The sequence below is a fragment of the Mustela nigripes genome, chromosome 17, assembly GCF_022355385.1.
Source record: "Mustela nigripes isolate SB6536 chromosome 17, MUSNIG.SB6536, whole genome shotgun sequence".
Classification (NCBI taxonomy): domain Eukaryota; kingdom Metazoa; phylum Chordata; class Mammalia; order Carnivora; family Mustelidae; genus Mustela; species Mustela nigripes.
In genome coordinates, this window is record NC_081573.1 from 13,726,906 (window position 1) to 13,742,620 (window position 15,715).

The 15,715-nt window shown below is 51.1% G+C and overlaps 2 protein-coding genes and 1 long non-coding RNA gene across 5 annotated transcripts; 1 reads left to right on the forward strand and 2 right to left on the reverse strand.

Annotated features, from left to right (window-relative positions):
* Positions 1 to 18: 18 nt before the first annotated feature.
* Positions 19 to 3,890, forward strand: LOC132006135 (uncharacterized). The gene is made up of 2 exons (XR_009400991.1): positions 19 to 172; positions 3,410 to 3,890. It is a non-coding gene; the product is annotated as an uncharacterized LOC132006135 (long non-coding RNA).
* Positions 710 to 3,401, reverse strand: MIA (MIA SH3 domain containing). Of its 2 annotated transcripts, none has more exons than XM_059383835.1 (4): positions 2,981 to 3,401; positions 1,710 to 1,843; positions 1,131 to 1,241; positions 710 to 799 (listed from the first exon to the last, which is right to left on the reverse strand). In XM_059383835.1, exons 1-4 carry the CDS (start codon positions 3,069 to 3,071, stop codon positions 776 to 778), a joined length of 360 nt encoding a protein of 119 aa, XP_059239818.1. In that variant the 5' UTR covers positions 3,072 to 3,401; the 3' UTR covers positions 710 to 775. The 2 variants fall into 2 exon arrangements, with proteins under 2 accessions (XP_059239818.1, XP_059239817.1); XM_059383834.1 differs by lacking the exon at positions 2,981 to 3,401 and adding an exon at positions 1,921 to 2,810.
* Positions 3,891 to 5,086: 1,196 nt separating the features above from the next.
* Positions 5,087 to 15,576, reverse strand: SNRPA (small nuclear ribonucleoprotein polypeptide A). 2 transcript variants are annotated; one of them, XM_059381391.1, is made up of 7 exons: positions 15,476 to 15,576; positions 14,934 to 15,026; positions 11,905 to 12,077; positions 9,614 to 9,793; positions 7,783 to 7,956; positions 7,336 to 7,424; positions 5,087 to 5,468 (listed from the first exon to the last, which is right to left on the reverse strand). In XM_059381391.1, exons 2-7 carry the CDS (start codon positions 15,004 to 15,006, stop codon positions 5,309 to 5,311), a joined length of 849 nt encoding a protein of 282 aa, XP_059237374.1. In that variant the 5' UTR covers positions 15,007 to 15,026; positions 15,476 to 15,576; the 3' UTR covers positions 5,087 to 5,308. The 2 variants fall into 2 exon arrangements, with proteins under 2 accessions (XP_059237374.1, XP_059237375.1); XM_059381392.1 differs by lacking the exon at positions 15,476 to 15,576 and adding an exon at positions 15,113 to 15,218.
* Between the last annotated feature and the right edge of the window lie 139 nt (positions 15,577 to 15,715).

The following is a 15,715-nucleotide window of genomic DNA, read 5'->3' on the forward strand; positions in this document are numbered from 1 at the left end:
AGGCGGGACAAAAGGCGAGGATTGGCGGCGCGAGAAGGGAGGGGCCAAAGGGGGAGGGACCAAGACGAGCGATTGGCAGAGCTAGTGGGAAGGGACCGTACAGAGATGCCTTGCCGACCTGAGAAACGGATTTGGTCAGGAGTACGGGTGCACAGTCGAGACTCCGGATTGGGTAGGAGTGGGCTTGGGGGCGGGGACATGGCTGCAAAGAACGGGGCATGGACAGCATCGACAGAAAGACCCTGAAGAACAGGGGATATTGAGCTGGCGAGCGCTCTTTCTGACCCCAAAGGCAAGAAGGAGGAAAACTCGGGGGTGGGGGAGATACACGCAGGCTAACCTCCCATCTCCCTTTGCAGATGCCTCTATTCTGTGATTTGTGTCTTCCTCATGGTCCGATTGGTTCATTCCCAATAGTCCAACTCCCTCTCGTTGGTCTAGAGAGGACACTATGAACCGCAACCGAGCTTTTCAGGTTATTCTGCCTTCTCATTTGCTTGTGTGTGATATTTAAGTTTAGGAACCCACCTCCAGTACCCAGCATGGAGCGAAGAGCTTTTAGTCAGTGGAATTCTGCCTAGCAACCACTGACGTTACCACAGTCAGGGGGCTGACTGGCTAAATTCAGGAGGCTGGGGAAACATTTTCTTTGTTACACCCCCCCCCCCCCCCCCCGCCATTAAGACCACAGAGACCCTCATTTTGCACTTGGCTGGTATATTTGCATAAAGCTGGGAAGAAAAAAAAAAACAGCAGGGACAGTGGTAGACTGAGCTCACTGGCAGTAGAAATCCCATTTCTGAAAAAGAGAAAGGAAAACAGTGGGGAGAAAATCAGCGGTCACACACACCACAAAGGATCTAGTGGTTTTAGCAAAGGCTGTGGCGGCAGGGGCCAGGTTTGGCCAAACACATGCTATGCAAATTAGCCCAGAGTCCCTTAATTTTTGCGCCGCTCAATCTGACAGGGACTTAACAATCCCCATTTTACAGAGGAGAAAACTGAGGCAGGGACTTTGTCCCAGCACACACAGCTACGCTGCCGGGGAGCCAAAGGCAGGAGAATCTTTGCTCATTATCACAACCCCAGGATCCTCCCTCTGGATCCCCGCCAGCCCCCAAGACACTCACATCTGTCTTCACATCGATTTTGCCAGGTTTCAGGGTCTGGTCCTCACGTACAACACTACTGGGGAAATAGCCCAGGCGAGCAGCTAAATCTCCATAGTAATCTCCCTGAACCTGGAGAGGAAAAATTCAAAGCCAGGGTCTGGGAAGATGGCAAACTCATTCCTATTGAAGACCATAGCACTTTTCTTCTTCCTGATCTCCAGATGGTTGGCTCCATCCCTGTCGCTCAGACCTCAGTTTACATGGCGGCCATCCCCGACCACCCGAAGTAGTCTCCCAGTCAATGTGTATTAATTCTCAGAGGAGCACATATTTGCTGATATTTTTGGATGGCCTGTCTCCTTCTATTAGAATAAAAGGTCATTCACTGTTGTATCTTCAGGGTCGGGAACAGAGCCTGGCACTATAGTGGGTGCCCCATGATTGCTCAAGGTAAAAACCAAGTTGATCACAATAGCCCCTCTTCCCTCACCCCTGCCAAACTACTTCAGTCCTCAAATTTTCCCTTTGGGTGGAAAATTAGGTCATACTCCCACCCCACCCCCATATCCTTTCCTCTTCTGTTCTCTGAAGACTCACACTGCCTCCCCAGAAGAGCCGCCCTCGGCCCTTCAGCTTGGAGAAGACATACACGACTTGGCCCCTGTGTATGGTCAGGAAACGGCAGTCAGGAGCCACGTAGTCCTGAACGGCCACAGCCATGGAGATAGGGTCTGGGGAAGGAAGAGAAGGGAATGACAGCACCCTCCACACGGGCTAGCCACCCCAGCCCCCCATCCCCAGCTCTTACAGCTGCATTCCTCATCAGCACACAGCTTGCGGTCAGCCAGCTTGGGCATGGCGCGGCCCCCGACACTGGGCCCCAAGAAGGCAGACAGCAGAATGATGACACCGAGGAACGCTGGGGACCCAGCCATCATGGACTCCGAGCAAGAAAGTGATCGAGGGGGAAATAGGGTCTCTAATTTCCTTATGCCCTCCCTCTCTCCAGCAATACAAGGAAACCTGTGTTCTCCATGCTGTCTCCGCCCTTAATCAGTCCCAAATTTCACCCACAACATGGAGAGGCTGTTACCCAGCCAGAACCATTTCAAGGATAGGGTGAGGGCTGCCTGCCCAGGGAAATGCCCAGATAGGCCCAAAGCAGCCCAGGCCACTCCAAGTGCCAGCCACCCCCCACCCCCTCAACCATACAGGTTGAGATATTCAATTCCATCTTCTCTTGAGGCTGCTTGGGTACCTGGGCCCCTTCCACGAACAGAAACAGGGAGCTAGTACAGAAAACTACCTTGGAATTTCCTGTGCTTGAGGACAGAACAAGGCAGCCTTTTGATCACCAGAGAAAGACCCACCCTCAAGGACCAAGTATTTTATGCTGGATCTTAAGGCTAGATATGCCCTCCCATAATCACTATTTATCTTCCCAAGGCACTTCCTGACTGGGTGACCCGGGCTAAGCAATTTTTCTGAGAACCTCACCTACTCCTCTGTAAAATGGTGATTAGGAAAGCAAAGTCATTCAGAGTATTCAGCACGTAATTTTTATCTTATTAACTCACATGGACACTGCATCACCTTAAGAGGGCTGTTATAACCCCTTGCCATGGAAATGGCAGGGAGAGCCTTCAGAAACTTGCTCAAGGTTAGAGCCAGAAGCAGAAAGGCCAGATCTGGCTCTAGGCCCATACCCGTCAGAGTGTGGAGCTGTGGAGCTGTCCGTTGCCCAAGGTCAGGAGAAAGTCGGGGAGGGTGATCCGAACTCAAGTCTCAACCTCTAAAACTGTTTCCAGTAGATCTCCGTGCCCAGGTCATTCTCCTGGGTGGCATCTCCCGTTCTCGAGCATTCTTACCTTTGGCCACAAGTCCAAACTTTTGTGAGGGGGAAGTAAATTGGGCTTGGGGTAGGGCAGAATTCAAGGTCAAAGCCTGGACCTCAGCCATCTCTGTGCCCTCCAATACCCAGCACCGCCACCATGGACAGGAGAAACTGCTCTGTTCCAAAGTCACGTCCAATGACTGGCCTTCCTTGATCACCTGGGACTGTTCCCAGACCTACCACCCCAGCTGTCTTATCAGAACATAGTATTTACAGTTGGCTTGTGTATTTCATTCACCACTGTGTCCTGTGCCAAGAACGGTAGGTACTCAGCAAGTCTTTGCTGAGTTTATAGTGTTTCCTGAGTGCCTGGCAGCAGTGGGTGTGTGTTTGGGATAGCGGCGTGTACCAACAATAAGTACCAAAGTACTAACATACAGGAATTCTTCCCTTACATGAGAAGAAAATGAAGCTTGGAGTGAGGACATCCATTGCTCCTGGGGAACAGCTAGGGAGTGCACCGGGAAGACAATAAAAACCAGGATCTACTGACCACAGAACCCGTGGTTGCCAGTGTGGTGGGTGAGATGTTTCCACTTGCCATCGGCAATAAAGACTTGCCTCTTAGTGGAGACAACAATTCCTTTCTCCCTTCAGTCTTTCAGATCCTGAAGGAGAGAGACTGTATTTGGTGCTGTAAGCCTTTATCACTGCAAATGCTGATGTTTCTCTTTAATAGAAAAGAGCAGACAGAACAGGAGCAAGCTTGGGATTAGAGCCTCCACAGATGAAGACCAGACAGTACTGAACACTGGCTTCAGAAACTCATTTCTGTGGTCAATTTTCTACTTCTGGCAAATGATCTCGTTTTTCTATGTGCATGGAGTGAGAGTCTTAAACAATACATATATGTATTTTTTAGTCCATTAAAAAAATTGCCAGGGGTGCCTTGTTAAGTGTCTGATTTCATTCAGCTCCTGATCTCAGGACCCTGAGATCAAGCTCCAACTCAGGCTCCCTGCTCAGCTGGGAGTCTGCTTGTCCCTCTCCCTCTGTGCCCTCTCCCCATTCTTTCTCGCAAAAAAAATTAAAAAAAAAAAAAATCTTAAAAAAAATTTTTTTTCCAGATCAGGTGTGTAACAGACTGTTGAAGAAGGTCCCTCCTTTGATCTCCCGTCTTACCCATAGCTTCAGCTGGGTTACATAACTGTCCAATCAGAAATTCCTTTTCCGGGACTCCTGGGTGGCTCAGTTGGCTAAGCAGCTGCCTTAGGCTCAGGTCATGATCCCAGTCCTTGCTCAGCGGGGAGCCTGCTTCTCCCTCTGCCTCTGCCTGCCATTCTGTCTGCCTGTGCTCTCTCTCCCCCCCCTCTCTCTCTCTGATAAATAAAATCTTAAAAAAAAAAAAAAAAAGAAAGAAATTCCTTTTCCTAGACTCCCCTGCAGCCAGGGGACTGGAGGGCGTGGTTCAGCCACCTGACCAAGGCTCCTAGGTGGCGGATTGCCAGCAGGGAAGATTAGCGCTGTTTGAAGTGGCCACACCCTTTGTGCCTGGTCAGTGGCTTCCCATGTGGGAACGGCACTTCCACTCCTTCCTGAAGGCGAGGCTGCAGCTCAATCAGAGACCACAAACCTCAACTCAAGTGTCTCAAACCCAGGTTACCCCTCCTTCTATCCTTCCAATGAGTACCTGAGCATCCAGTTCCCTTCCTTTTTTTCCTGAAGTATCCAGCATTGTTTCTGGGGCCTGTCACTATCACAGAGGCATTCTTTCTGAAGATTCAAAAAAGGCATAGAAAAACCTCTTTCTTGACACTCTTATCATGTTAGAAAAAAAATACAAATCTACAAAATGAATAGTGTGCCCTTAAATTTAGGTGGCATCCTTGCATAGTACACGACCTGCCCAACTGTACATGGCAGTCGGGGTTTCCATTTCCTGCTCTGAATGCTCAAAGGAGACAAAAGAGGAGTTTTTCCAAACTGGTAAAGATGCCTAAAGCTTAGACAAAGTTACTACACTATTCTGTGTTTCCCCAGGGTTGCAAACCCCAACATGCTAAGAGGTCCAAACACCCAGAATATTCTGATGTGTAAGAAAAGAAGGCACAGAGCATAAGAAAATAAAAACGACAAATGGTTGTGAAAAACCGAACCTCAAAAAAACCACTTTAATTCCGGCCTAACAGCGCCAGGTGCAATGTCTGGGGACAGACTCTGGGTACAATGCTGTGTGGCGACCACTCACTCACACACGGCTCTGAGAAGGCCCCCAAGGGGGACTTACCTTCAGGGGGCTGAGCCAAGGGGGGGAAGGGGTGGCCCCAGAACAGGGGGCAGGGGCAGGCAGGGGGAAAAGGTGCTACTTCTTGGCAAAGGAGATCTTCATGGCATTGTTCTGGGTGATCTTGAAACCCTGCAGTGCGTCCCGAGCGGCCCCTGCCTGGACCTCATTGTCAAACTCCACAAAGGCAATGTCGTGCCGCCCAGGGACCAGTCGGACCTCCTTGAAGCCAGGGAACCTGAAAGAAGGGAACAGATCTCAGGGAACCAGACTCAGCATCCCGAATGTTCTGGCATTGGGAGCGTAGAGGCCAGGGATGCCGCTGAACATCCCACAATGCACCATAGGTGATGATAATCCAAGCCCCAGATGCACACAGTGCGAAGTGGAGGAACCTCAACAGAAACAAGTACAGGCAAGACAAATGTGTCATTTAAGGAAATATTTTAACGTGAACACCTATACCTTTGTAACTTACAACTTAGATCAAGAAACAGGACACGTGGGGCACCTGGGGGGCTTAGTCAGTTAAGCATCTGCCTTCAGCTCAGCTCATAATTCCGTGGTCCTGGGATGGAGCCCCAGATTGGTCTCCCTGTTCAGTGGGGTGCCTACTTCTCCCTCTGCCCCTCCCCCTGCTTGGGCTCTCTCTCTCTCTCTGCCTCAAAGTCTTTTAAAAATAAAAGCAAATTCTTAAATAATTAAGAAAAAGAAACAGGAGGGGTGCCTGGGTGGCTCAGTGGGTTAAGCCTCTGCCTTCGGCTCAGGTCATGATCCCAGGGTCCTGGGATAGAGCCCTGCATCGGGCTCTATGCTCAGCAGGGAGCCTGCTTCCCTTCTTCTGTCTCTGCCTGCCTCTCTGCCTACTTGTGATTTCTTTCAAATAAATAAAATCTTAAAAAAAAAAAAAAAAGAAAAGAAAAGAAAGAAAGAAAAAAGAAAAAGAAACAGGACACTGCCCCCCATGTCCTTCCCCAATCATAACCTACCCACCCTGTTCCAGGAATAAACACTACCCTTTTTACGATCCTCTGTTTCTCTCATTTCCCCGTTTTCTTCCCTAACTTCCTTCCCCATTGGGCAACCATGCTCACGGTTGCTGGGTACACTTTCTTCTGCCGCTGTTCTTACAAAGTACGTATTGTTTTACAGAAGGATATACGTGTGATACTGTTTTTTTCTGTCTTACGGAGTTTCGCGAAATTCCCTGTGGGCACTGTCACACAGAACCACCTGTGCTGCTCTGTTCCTCCGACTTGCCCCAGAGCAGACCACAGTCGAGGAGCGCGTCTGACCTCTCCCATCTCCCGGTGCTGCCTCCAACTCCCCAATTCCCCAGCAGCCGGAGGAATGAGGTCCATCCACACCCCTTAGCACTTGTCTTTTTTTTTTTTTTTTTTTTTTAAGATTCCATTTATCTATTTGACAGAGAGATTTATTTATTTGACAGGCAGAGAAGCAGGCAGGGGGGTGGGAAGCAGGCTCCCCTCCGAGCAGAAAGCCCAATGTGAGGCTCGATCCCAGGACCCCGAGACCACGACCTGAACCGAAGGCAGAGGCTCAACCCACTGAGCCACCCAGGCGCCCAGGACTTGTCTTAAAAGAGTTTAGGGGGCGTCTGGGGGGCTCAGTTGGTTAAGCGTCTGCCTTCAGCTCAGGTCATGATCCTGGAATCCCAGGATCCCGCTCCCTGCTCAGCAGGGAGTCTGCTTCTCCCTCTGACTCTCCCCTGCCTTGTGCTCTGGCTCTCTCTCTCTCTGTCTCTCTCTCTCTCTCAAATAAATAAAACCTTCCAACTGCTCGGTACCACCTCACCATTATTTTATATGCACCTAGCATTTTTCTGATTTAGAGACTGGAAAGAGGCAGCCCAGGGGCTCCCCCACCCCTCACGAAGTCAAAGAAGGTCCCGCACTGCTACGCCCTAGGCTTGCCACTATTGCACTTCCGTGGCCGTGGGCCTGGCCTCAGTTTCCACATTTTAAGCCTCCAGTCACTGTCCTGTCTGCAAATCCCAAGCAGGCTCAGGACGCCACCAGCCTGGACATGGTGCCATCTCCTGGCCATCGCCCTCTGGCCCCTGCCCAGCACCCGGCCCCACTTACTGGTTGAAAAGCATGGACAGCATGAGCTCGTTGGTCTCCTCGGGCAAGTTGGTGAGGAATAAGATGTGATTTGGTGGATTTTCTGAAAGCTGCAAGGGAGTGACAGAGCCATGAGTCTAGTGGAGGACCTATTGCCTTTCTGTTTCCCAGCACCGCCCTGCTTGAATTCTTTCTGGGCCCTTCACCCAACATCCCTGAGGTTGCCTATCTATACCGCCTTGCCCCCACCAGAAAGCAAGCCACAAAGAGCACTGCTGTAGCCATCGGCAGGTTCTCTGCAGTTCATCGAGTCTGACTAGATTCTGGTCGCCCCTCCAGCCTCACCCTGACCACCCGAAGCTCCGCCCCCATAACCAAGCCCCCACCCGTCCCTGTCTTTTCCCTTCGTCCCTGTCTTTTCCCTTCGCCCGTCCCAGCTATTTATGACACCCAGAAGGAGACACTTACAGGCTGGGCAGGCGGCATCTGGCCCGGCATAAGCTGCTGTGGGGGCAGGGCCCCTGGTGGGATCTGGCCGGGAGCCAGGCCTGGAGGCGGGATCATGCCCGGAGGCGGCATGTAGGGAGGCTGGCCGGGCATGTGGTGCATGATGCGGGGTGCCTGGGTCATCGGGGGCATGCCCTGCGGAGAGAGGACGGCAGGGCTGAGCGGGGCAGGTGTGATGTCAGCAGGAGGCAGAGAGGACCGGAGCTCGTCGGGAGACCCAGGGTGTGAAAGCCACAAAAGGAGAGAGCCCAAGGCACCCATGGAGACAAAGGTCGCCGGAAGGAAAATGGATGAAGCAAAACCTACATGAGCACAGGCTATATTTTTCCTTACAAAAACTCACCTGTGTGGGGGAAGACACCTGCAGAGAGGAACAGACAGTGGAAGGCAGAGTGGGAGGGGCTGGACAGGGCAGATGCCAATTGAGAAGGGAGGCGTGGTGGGGAGAAGGGAGCCAGCCGGAGGGAGCACAACTCCGACCCCCAGAGGAGATGGGGCGGCCGGAGCGGGAACCACAGCTGAGGACTCAAAGGCGGACAAAAAGCTGGGTGCAGAAGAGGGGAGTGGGTCAGAGCAGGGAAGCAGAGCCGTAACACCAACCCCACTGCTGATGCCAGACAGAAAGGGAGCCAGCATTGGCGAAAGCTGGACAAACAGTGTGTGACCCAAGCAGCAGAGCCAACGTGGAGACCCCAAAGTAAGGAGAAGACTCTCTGAAGTATCTTGTGCTTTTCTCCATTCTGTTTAGAAAACAGGATGTTTCTACTTCTCGGGCCCTCACGAAGGTCATGAAGAGATTTTCCTGTTTCCTTCTAGAAGCCTTATTGTTTTAGCTGTCACACTGAGGTCTATGATTCATCTCAAATTAACTTTCATAGCTGAGGTAGGACTAATACTTTGCCTCATAAATATGGACCAACTGGTCCAGCACTGTTTATTAGGGGGAAAAAAAAGTCCGTTTACCAATGGACCTTGTTGGAGCCTTTACTGGCTGAGAAAGCCTGTGTGGACCTTTTCAAGACTCTCTTCTGCAACCTGGTCCATCTTCCTCCCCAACATCACATTACCTTGATGACTACAGTGTCCCCCCACCGTTTTATCCTCCTCTCCCGCCTTGCCTTGCCTCTCCGCACACCTGTAGAAATGGACTGTCAATGCCCCCCAAATTCCTGCTGGCATTTTGACTGGATTTGTGTTGCGTGTTAGACCAATCTAGAGGACTGGCATCTCAAGTTTTGAGTCTCCCATCCATTTACTGAGTTCACCTCCCACTTCTCTCAGTGATGTTCTATACTTTTAGTGGGTGGTTTCTGCACACCTTTCGTTACATTTAATCCTGAGGTATTTTCAAATTTGGAGTCTACTTGTTTGTTGCTAGCACAGAGAAATAAAACTGATTTCTTCCACACTGATCTCTCTGGCGAGCCTGCTAAATTAAATTCACTAATTAATCCAAAAAAGTTGGTTTGTGGTTTCCTCTCGATTTTCTGTATAGACATTAAGACACAGACAAGATCAAAGTCAAGGGGAGAAAGAAACTAAGAGACAGACACACAAGAAAAAGAAAGCTTCTGCAAAACTGTCAGACAAGCATGGAGGCACTTCCAAGTGCAGACATCACCCAGCTGTGCTATCTCTCAATGAGAGGTGAACAAGTTCTAGAAGGAAATGGAAAGGGAGGGAGCCAGAACCCCAAGGGGAGCCCTCCCTGCCCCGACTGTGCCCACATGCCAGGCCTAAGGCTAAGGCAGGCCTGATGGAGAGAGGTCAGCATCTCTTGGCCCTGGCTTACCGGAACAGGGCCCTGGACAGCCCCCACCACAGGGGTGGCTGCCCCACCCTGCACGGCCTTCTTGGCTGCTGGGGTTTCCTGGCTCTTGGGCTTCCTCTTCTCCCGCTTGCGGTCCCGCTCCACAAAGGTGCCCTTCATCTTAGCAATGATATCCGAGTCAGTCTTTGCATACTGAATGCGCTGCCAAACAGAGTACAGAAGGGTGAAGAGCGTCGATCTCAAGGCCTAATTGCCTGGGTGCAAAAGCAGACCTTTACCAGCAGCTCAGTGAGTCCAGTTATGGAAATTGCATGGCCTCAACATCCTCATCTATAAAATGGGGACTGTGGAGATTTCCCACTTGAAAAGATGACCATAAGGCCTGAATGAGTTTCAGTGCTTGGAATAGTAGCTGACACACAGTAAGTGGGTTGCTGGGATTTTGAAGGGAAGATGGGACAGTCCTGAGCATTGGGTCAAAGGCAGAAATCCGAGGAAACAGGGCCAGGATAGGAACATTATGCAGGGAAGGGGTGGTTCCAATCACACAAGAGTTCAGACCTCCAGATGTGCTTGGGTGACTCAGTTGTTAAGCATCTGCCTTCAGCTTGGGTCATGATCCCACAGTCCTGGGATCGAGCCCCACATTGGGCTCCCTGCTCAGCGGGAAGCCTGCTTCGCCCTCTCTCACTCCCCCGCCTGTGTCCCCTCTCTCACTGTGTCTCTCTCTGTCAAATAAATAAAATCTTAAAAAAAAAAAAAAAAAAAAAGTTTACACCCGCAGGCTAAAGCTCATTCTCAGCAAATTATGGAGACCCTCTACTCTGGGGGTACAGCAATGAGCCCATCAGACAAAGGCCCCACCCTCATGCTATACTGAAAGAGAATGAAGAAAAAGATTAAAAAGTGTCTGGCTCAGAGCATGGAGCCTACTTTAAAAAAAAAAAAAGATACGAATCAAAAATTTCAGAGTGTGGCTAAGAGAGGCCTCAGTGAAATGACACTGGTGTAGAAAGGGAGGGAGGGAGGGAGGGAGATTCAAAGAGGGAGTGAGCAAATTTCACTGGTGTGCTGGAGGCAGCCCTGGGGCCACATGTGGAGAAGAGCCTGCGGGGAGCAGGGGTTCAAGCAGAGACCAGGAAAGCCTTGGGAGAGGAGGAAGAAGCAGGCTGCTGTGAAGATTCCAAAGGCCAGACCAGCTTGACAGACTCCTGGACAGAATTCTACTGCCAAGGGGCGCCTGGGTGGTTCAGTAGGTTAAAGCCTCTGCCTTCAGCTCAGGTCTTGATCCCAGGGTCCTGAGATAGAGCCCAACATCAGGCTTTCTGCTCAGCAGGGAACCTGCTTCCTCCTCTCTCTCTGCCTGCCTCTCTGCCTACTTGTGATCTCTATTTGTCAAATAAATAAATAAAATCTTAAAAAAAAAAAAAAAGTGTCTGAAATGCTCTGAGCAGTGATCTGGGGAGCAGGGAAGGAGGACTGACCCAGTAACATTATGGTCTTTATACTTCAAGAGCGAATTCCCAGCTGCCCCAGAAAAGCCATATAAGATGCAGCAAATCTGGGCTCACGCCCAGAGGTAACAGGCAAATCAGTGCCCCATCCACACAGAGGGAGAGTTCCAGGCTACCTCACCACTCCAGGGGCCCACTGTCTTCCACGGGAGGTGACCCACCTGGGACCTGGACATACCAGCATTTGCTGTTCCCTCCCCAAGGGAGTTGGTTCAAGGAGGCGTGTTCCCATCAGGTGAAACTCAGATGATAGAGGGATAAGGGAAAGGGCCCCAAGAACAAAAGATGGCTGCCAGCGATCTGACAGGAACACTAGTAGAGGGCGGGCACTTTAAGCCATTCTCTACCTTCCAGAATGCAGCCCCCTGGCTGTGCATGCACATGGTCTCTTGAACCCCAATCTACCCGTTTCTACCCATTCACGGTCCCCACCTGGTCAGGGCTGGAACTCCTGCTAAACTCCGGCTTCTAATCTATGCTCCCCAACAGCCAGAGGCATCTCCCTAAACACTTCCAAGGCTCCCCAGCACCCCCACCCCATGCTCACCCTTCTCTCCAGCCAAACCAACTTGACCCACTTCCTCGACTGCAGATGCTCTCGGTTATCTAACACTTTCTCCCCCACTTTCCCTAGCTAGTCCTTCTCCTTTGTGCCTCACATCTACTGGGTACCCCATCACTGGCTCCAGCACAAAGAACAGGAAATGCTAACAAACAGCCAGAGAGACTCCCGACTTTAGGGGACCAGACTACGGGTGACAAGAGGTCCAGACCCACCCAGTCTGCCACAGCACTCACCATGGGCTTGTCGTAGAAGGGGAAACCCTGCATGGAGCGCAGGGCGTTGGTGGCACTGCTGACCTCCTTGAAGATGACAAAGGCCTGGCCCCTCATCTTCAGGCTTCGGGAAACCAGGATATCCAGGATCTGGCCAAACTGGGAGAAGATGGCATAGAGGGACTTCTTCAGCTCTGCAGGGGGAGAAAGGGAAGGCCCATGGGTGACTCGAAGTCTTGGAACCTGTCCTTGGGGGCTGAGATCCTTTTTCAGAGCCGAGTGAGGCCCAGAAGGAAAACCATCAGCCACCTGACACAATGTCACAGGTCAGGAACCCCTCAAGGGCCAGCAGTATGAGCAGCAGCCAAGAACACTGGGGTGAGTTTGGGGGCTCCTCTGAGAGCACAGACGGTACCAACACCCCCTGCTTGATGAAGAACAGGAGGCCCACGTAACAAAGGGCCTATGACAAATGCTCAATAAACGTGAGCATCCTTTTTCCGGTCACTGGCACCTTGACCCAGGTCTGGGTGAGGTAGCCCTGGCCAACTTCTCCAACCTCGTCCCCCTATACTCCACCCATGTAACTCCCAGTCACGCTGGCCTCACAGCCCTTTCCCAGGCCAGGACATGGATGCTGCCTCAGGACCTTTGCCCAGACTACTGCCTCCACCACAAGAACCTTTCTCCTGTTGTGTCCACAGCTGTCTCCTTCTAGTCAACCAGGTCTCAGTAACAGTGTTCCCACTTCAAAGGCCTCCCTCTGACCATCCTGTCTTAAAAAAGGTGCCCTGTTGCCACTCTCCCCACTCCTCGTACCCTACTTGCTTTTCCTTTGCAGTCTTGCCCACCTCCTGACCTCAGATGTGCTTACTGGTTTAGCGATCCTTAACCACGAGCCCCTCCCAATTGCTTACTGCAATACGCAGACTTTAGACTTTAGCGGCCACCCATCTCCAAAAACGTTTGTGTGAGTAAAGATACCATTATATGTTTTACGGAAAAAACTTCACCAAATTCTCACAACCACTTCATGAGATAGTGTCTGTAACAGTCTTAATTTTACTAAATGGAAACAGATGCTCAGAGGATTGTCAGGGGCTCCAGAGTGCCCCGGAGGTACTGGGAAGCTACAGAGCGGGACCCAAGTCCATCTGAACCCCACACCACTGCATCTTACAAATGACCACACTTGATAGGGCACCTAGATGGCTCAGCTGGTTGCACGTCTATCTTCGGCTCAGATTCTGATCCGAGTCCTAGGATTGAGCCCAACATTGGGCTCTCTGCTTGGTGGAAAGCCTGCTTCTTCCTCTCCCACTCCCCTCACTTGTGTGCCCTCTCTCGCTGTGTTTCTGTCAAATAAAATCTTTAAAAAGAAAAGTTACTCCCCTGGACTCTGGTCCTCTCTCCCTTCTCCCCTCTTGCCCACTCAAGTTCAGTCTCCATACATCATCCTCACACCAGACTGTGTCCCTCACCTGGCTCCCAGATGGCCTCAGGACAAAGTCTAATGGCTCACCGCCCACAAGAGGCCAGGAACCATCAGGGTACTACTCACTGGAGAGTTCTCCCTGGACACAAGCCTCAGTCACATAAAACTACTTGTTATTTCCAGAATGCTTCAGGATCTCTTTGGCCGTTAGACATCTGCCCATGTTGGTCTAGGTTGGGAACACTTTTCTCCCTCACCAAACATACACATAGCTTCCTCTACCTGGAAGTCTTCTCTGAAATGTCTCCTCTTCTATGAGAAGGAACAAATGCCTCTGTCCAGGTGCCCCACTGGCTGGGCACCATACTCTAAGAGCACATACAGGGAACTTACATGGCTTGTCTGGTTTTCTTCAACAGTAACTTTATTGGCAACTTCAAACAATCCCAGCAAACTCCTTTGGTTCTCCCTGAGAATTTTCTTTTTTATTCGCCCTCCCCCAAGACTTTTCTTAAGGGGATAAGAGACAAATTTTACCCAGCCCTTACTAACAACTAGATAGCATATAAGGAAGCACTGCATAGATGATATTTGGCTCAGGTAATCCATGTAACGTCCATGCAAAGAAAGTACCAGGACTTTTTTGTTCAGTTTTCAGATATAGAAAATGAAATTCAATAAACATGATAAAGAAAATGGAAAAAACACATCTAATGTCAAGAATCGAGTTCTTGGGACGCCTGGCTGGCTCAGTTAGTTGGGCAGCCGCCTTCGGTTCAGGTCATGATCCCAGTGTCCTGGGATCAAGTCCCACATCGGGCTCCTAGCTTGGCGGGAAGCCTGCTTCTCCCTCTGCCTCTGCCTGCTGCTCTGTCTGCCTGTGCTCCCTCGCGTGGTTTCTCTCTCTCACTCTCTGACAAGTAAATAAATAAAGTCTTTAAAAAAAAAAAAAAATCGAGCTCTTAAGCCGAATTCCACGCTGGTGGCCTCAACCCCTTTATCTTGCTATGTGGCCTTTGGCAAGTCACATCACCTGAGTCTGGTTCCTAATCTGAGAAAACGGTGTTATAGCTCCTTCCTGAAGGGCTGTTGGGAGAATTTAAAGTAGTAAAGATGTACATATCAGTACCTGATGATGGTGTTAGCCATGTTACTATAATTCCGTCTTCTTTTGGAAATTAGACACCTCCATTGTGGGCTGATCACCGAGAATACCACCATGACCAAGACCATCCCAGTGCTTACCCTCAAGGAGCTCCCAGATCAGTGCAGACAACTACCAGCCCCAAAGAATCAGGGCTTCAAAGGGACATGTCCAAGGCCTATGGGAAGTCAGGGACAGGCACCTGAGCCGTAAGGGGACGCCAAAAGGTTCTTGGAGGAGTCCTGTGAGCTGAGACGTTCAGGAATGAACCACAGTGACCAGGTTAATCGCTAGACCGTTAAGATGGACTGCAGGAGCGTTAAAGACACAATGAGCAGCGTGTGCAAAGGCTGAAGGATCAACTGACAGTTTGCCTGGAGAAGGCGAAGGAAGACACGTGAATGCGGGGGATGGAAGAAGGGGCCGGCTCCTGCGAGGTCACCTGGAGTCTGGACTATCCCCAGAACTCACCATCCTTCTTGATCTTCTCGTTGAGATTGTTGATATAAATAGTGTGGTTGGGGCGGGTCTCGGGAACTGCCATGGAGAGGTGCCGAGGTAGAGCTGAAAGAAAGAAAAAAGAACTTCAGCCCTGGGTTTCTCCAAATCCTGTCCCAAAGCGGGCTTAACGGGCTGCTCAGGGATCTTACTGCCACGAGGAAGTGACGAGAGGCGGGAAAGCCGCACAGCTCGGAAAACAAAGCGAAAGCGGTACCCCGCTTCTCCTCCCCGCGTGGTAGAGGGACCTCTCTAAAGGTCTACTACGAGTCCCAAGGTGCTCTACGTGACCCAGTAGGCGGGGCGTCCTAAGTGGCGAATCCCATTGGCCTAGGAGCTCAAAGGGCGGCCCGGGAGAAAAACCCGGATGTACGAGCCAGTTAAGAGACGACTCTGAAGCGCCCAAAACCTCGCGCAGCGGGAAGATAGTTTCCCCCACGAGGCGCGAGAAGGTCCAGGAGGCAAACGCTCTCCTGGCCTGGCGTCGATGGCCGCCGTCGCCCAAGATTACTCACCAACAGAGCCGCAGCTCCTGCGAGTGTCGCCGCGTAGGTTTCTGAGCGTCGACTACAAAAGCTTCCTCTCCTGATCCCGCCTTTGTCTTTCTGCAAGCCAATCCCGCGCGGAAACTCAGTAGCTTGACCAGTCAGAATGAATCTCGCCCCTGGGCCCAAATCTTGCCAATCAAAACGACATTTGGGTTCCCGCCTCGGCAGAAAAGCCCCGCCCGACCCGTCCAGAGGGTCTAGGGACCA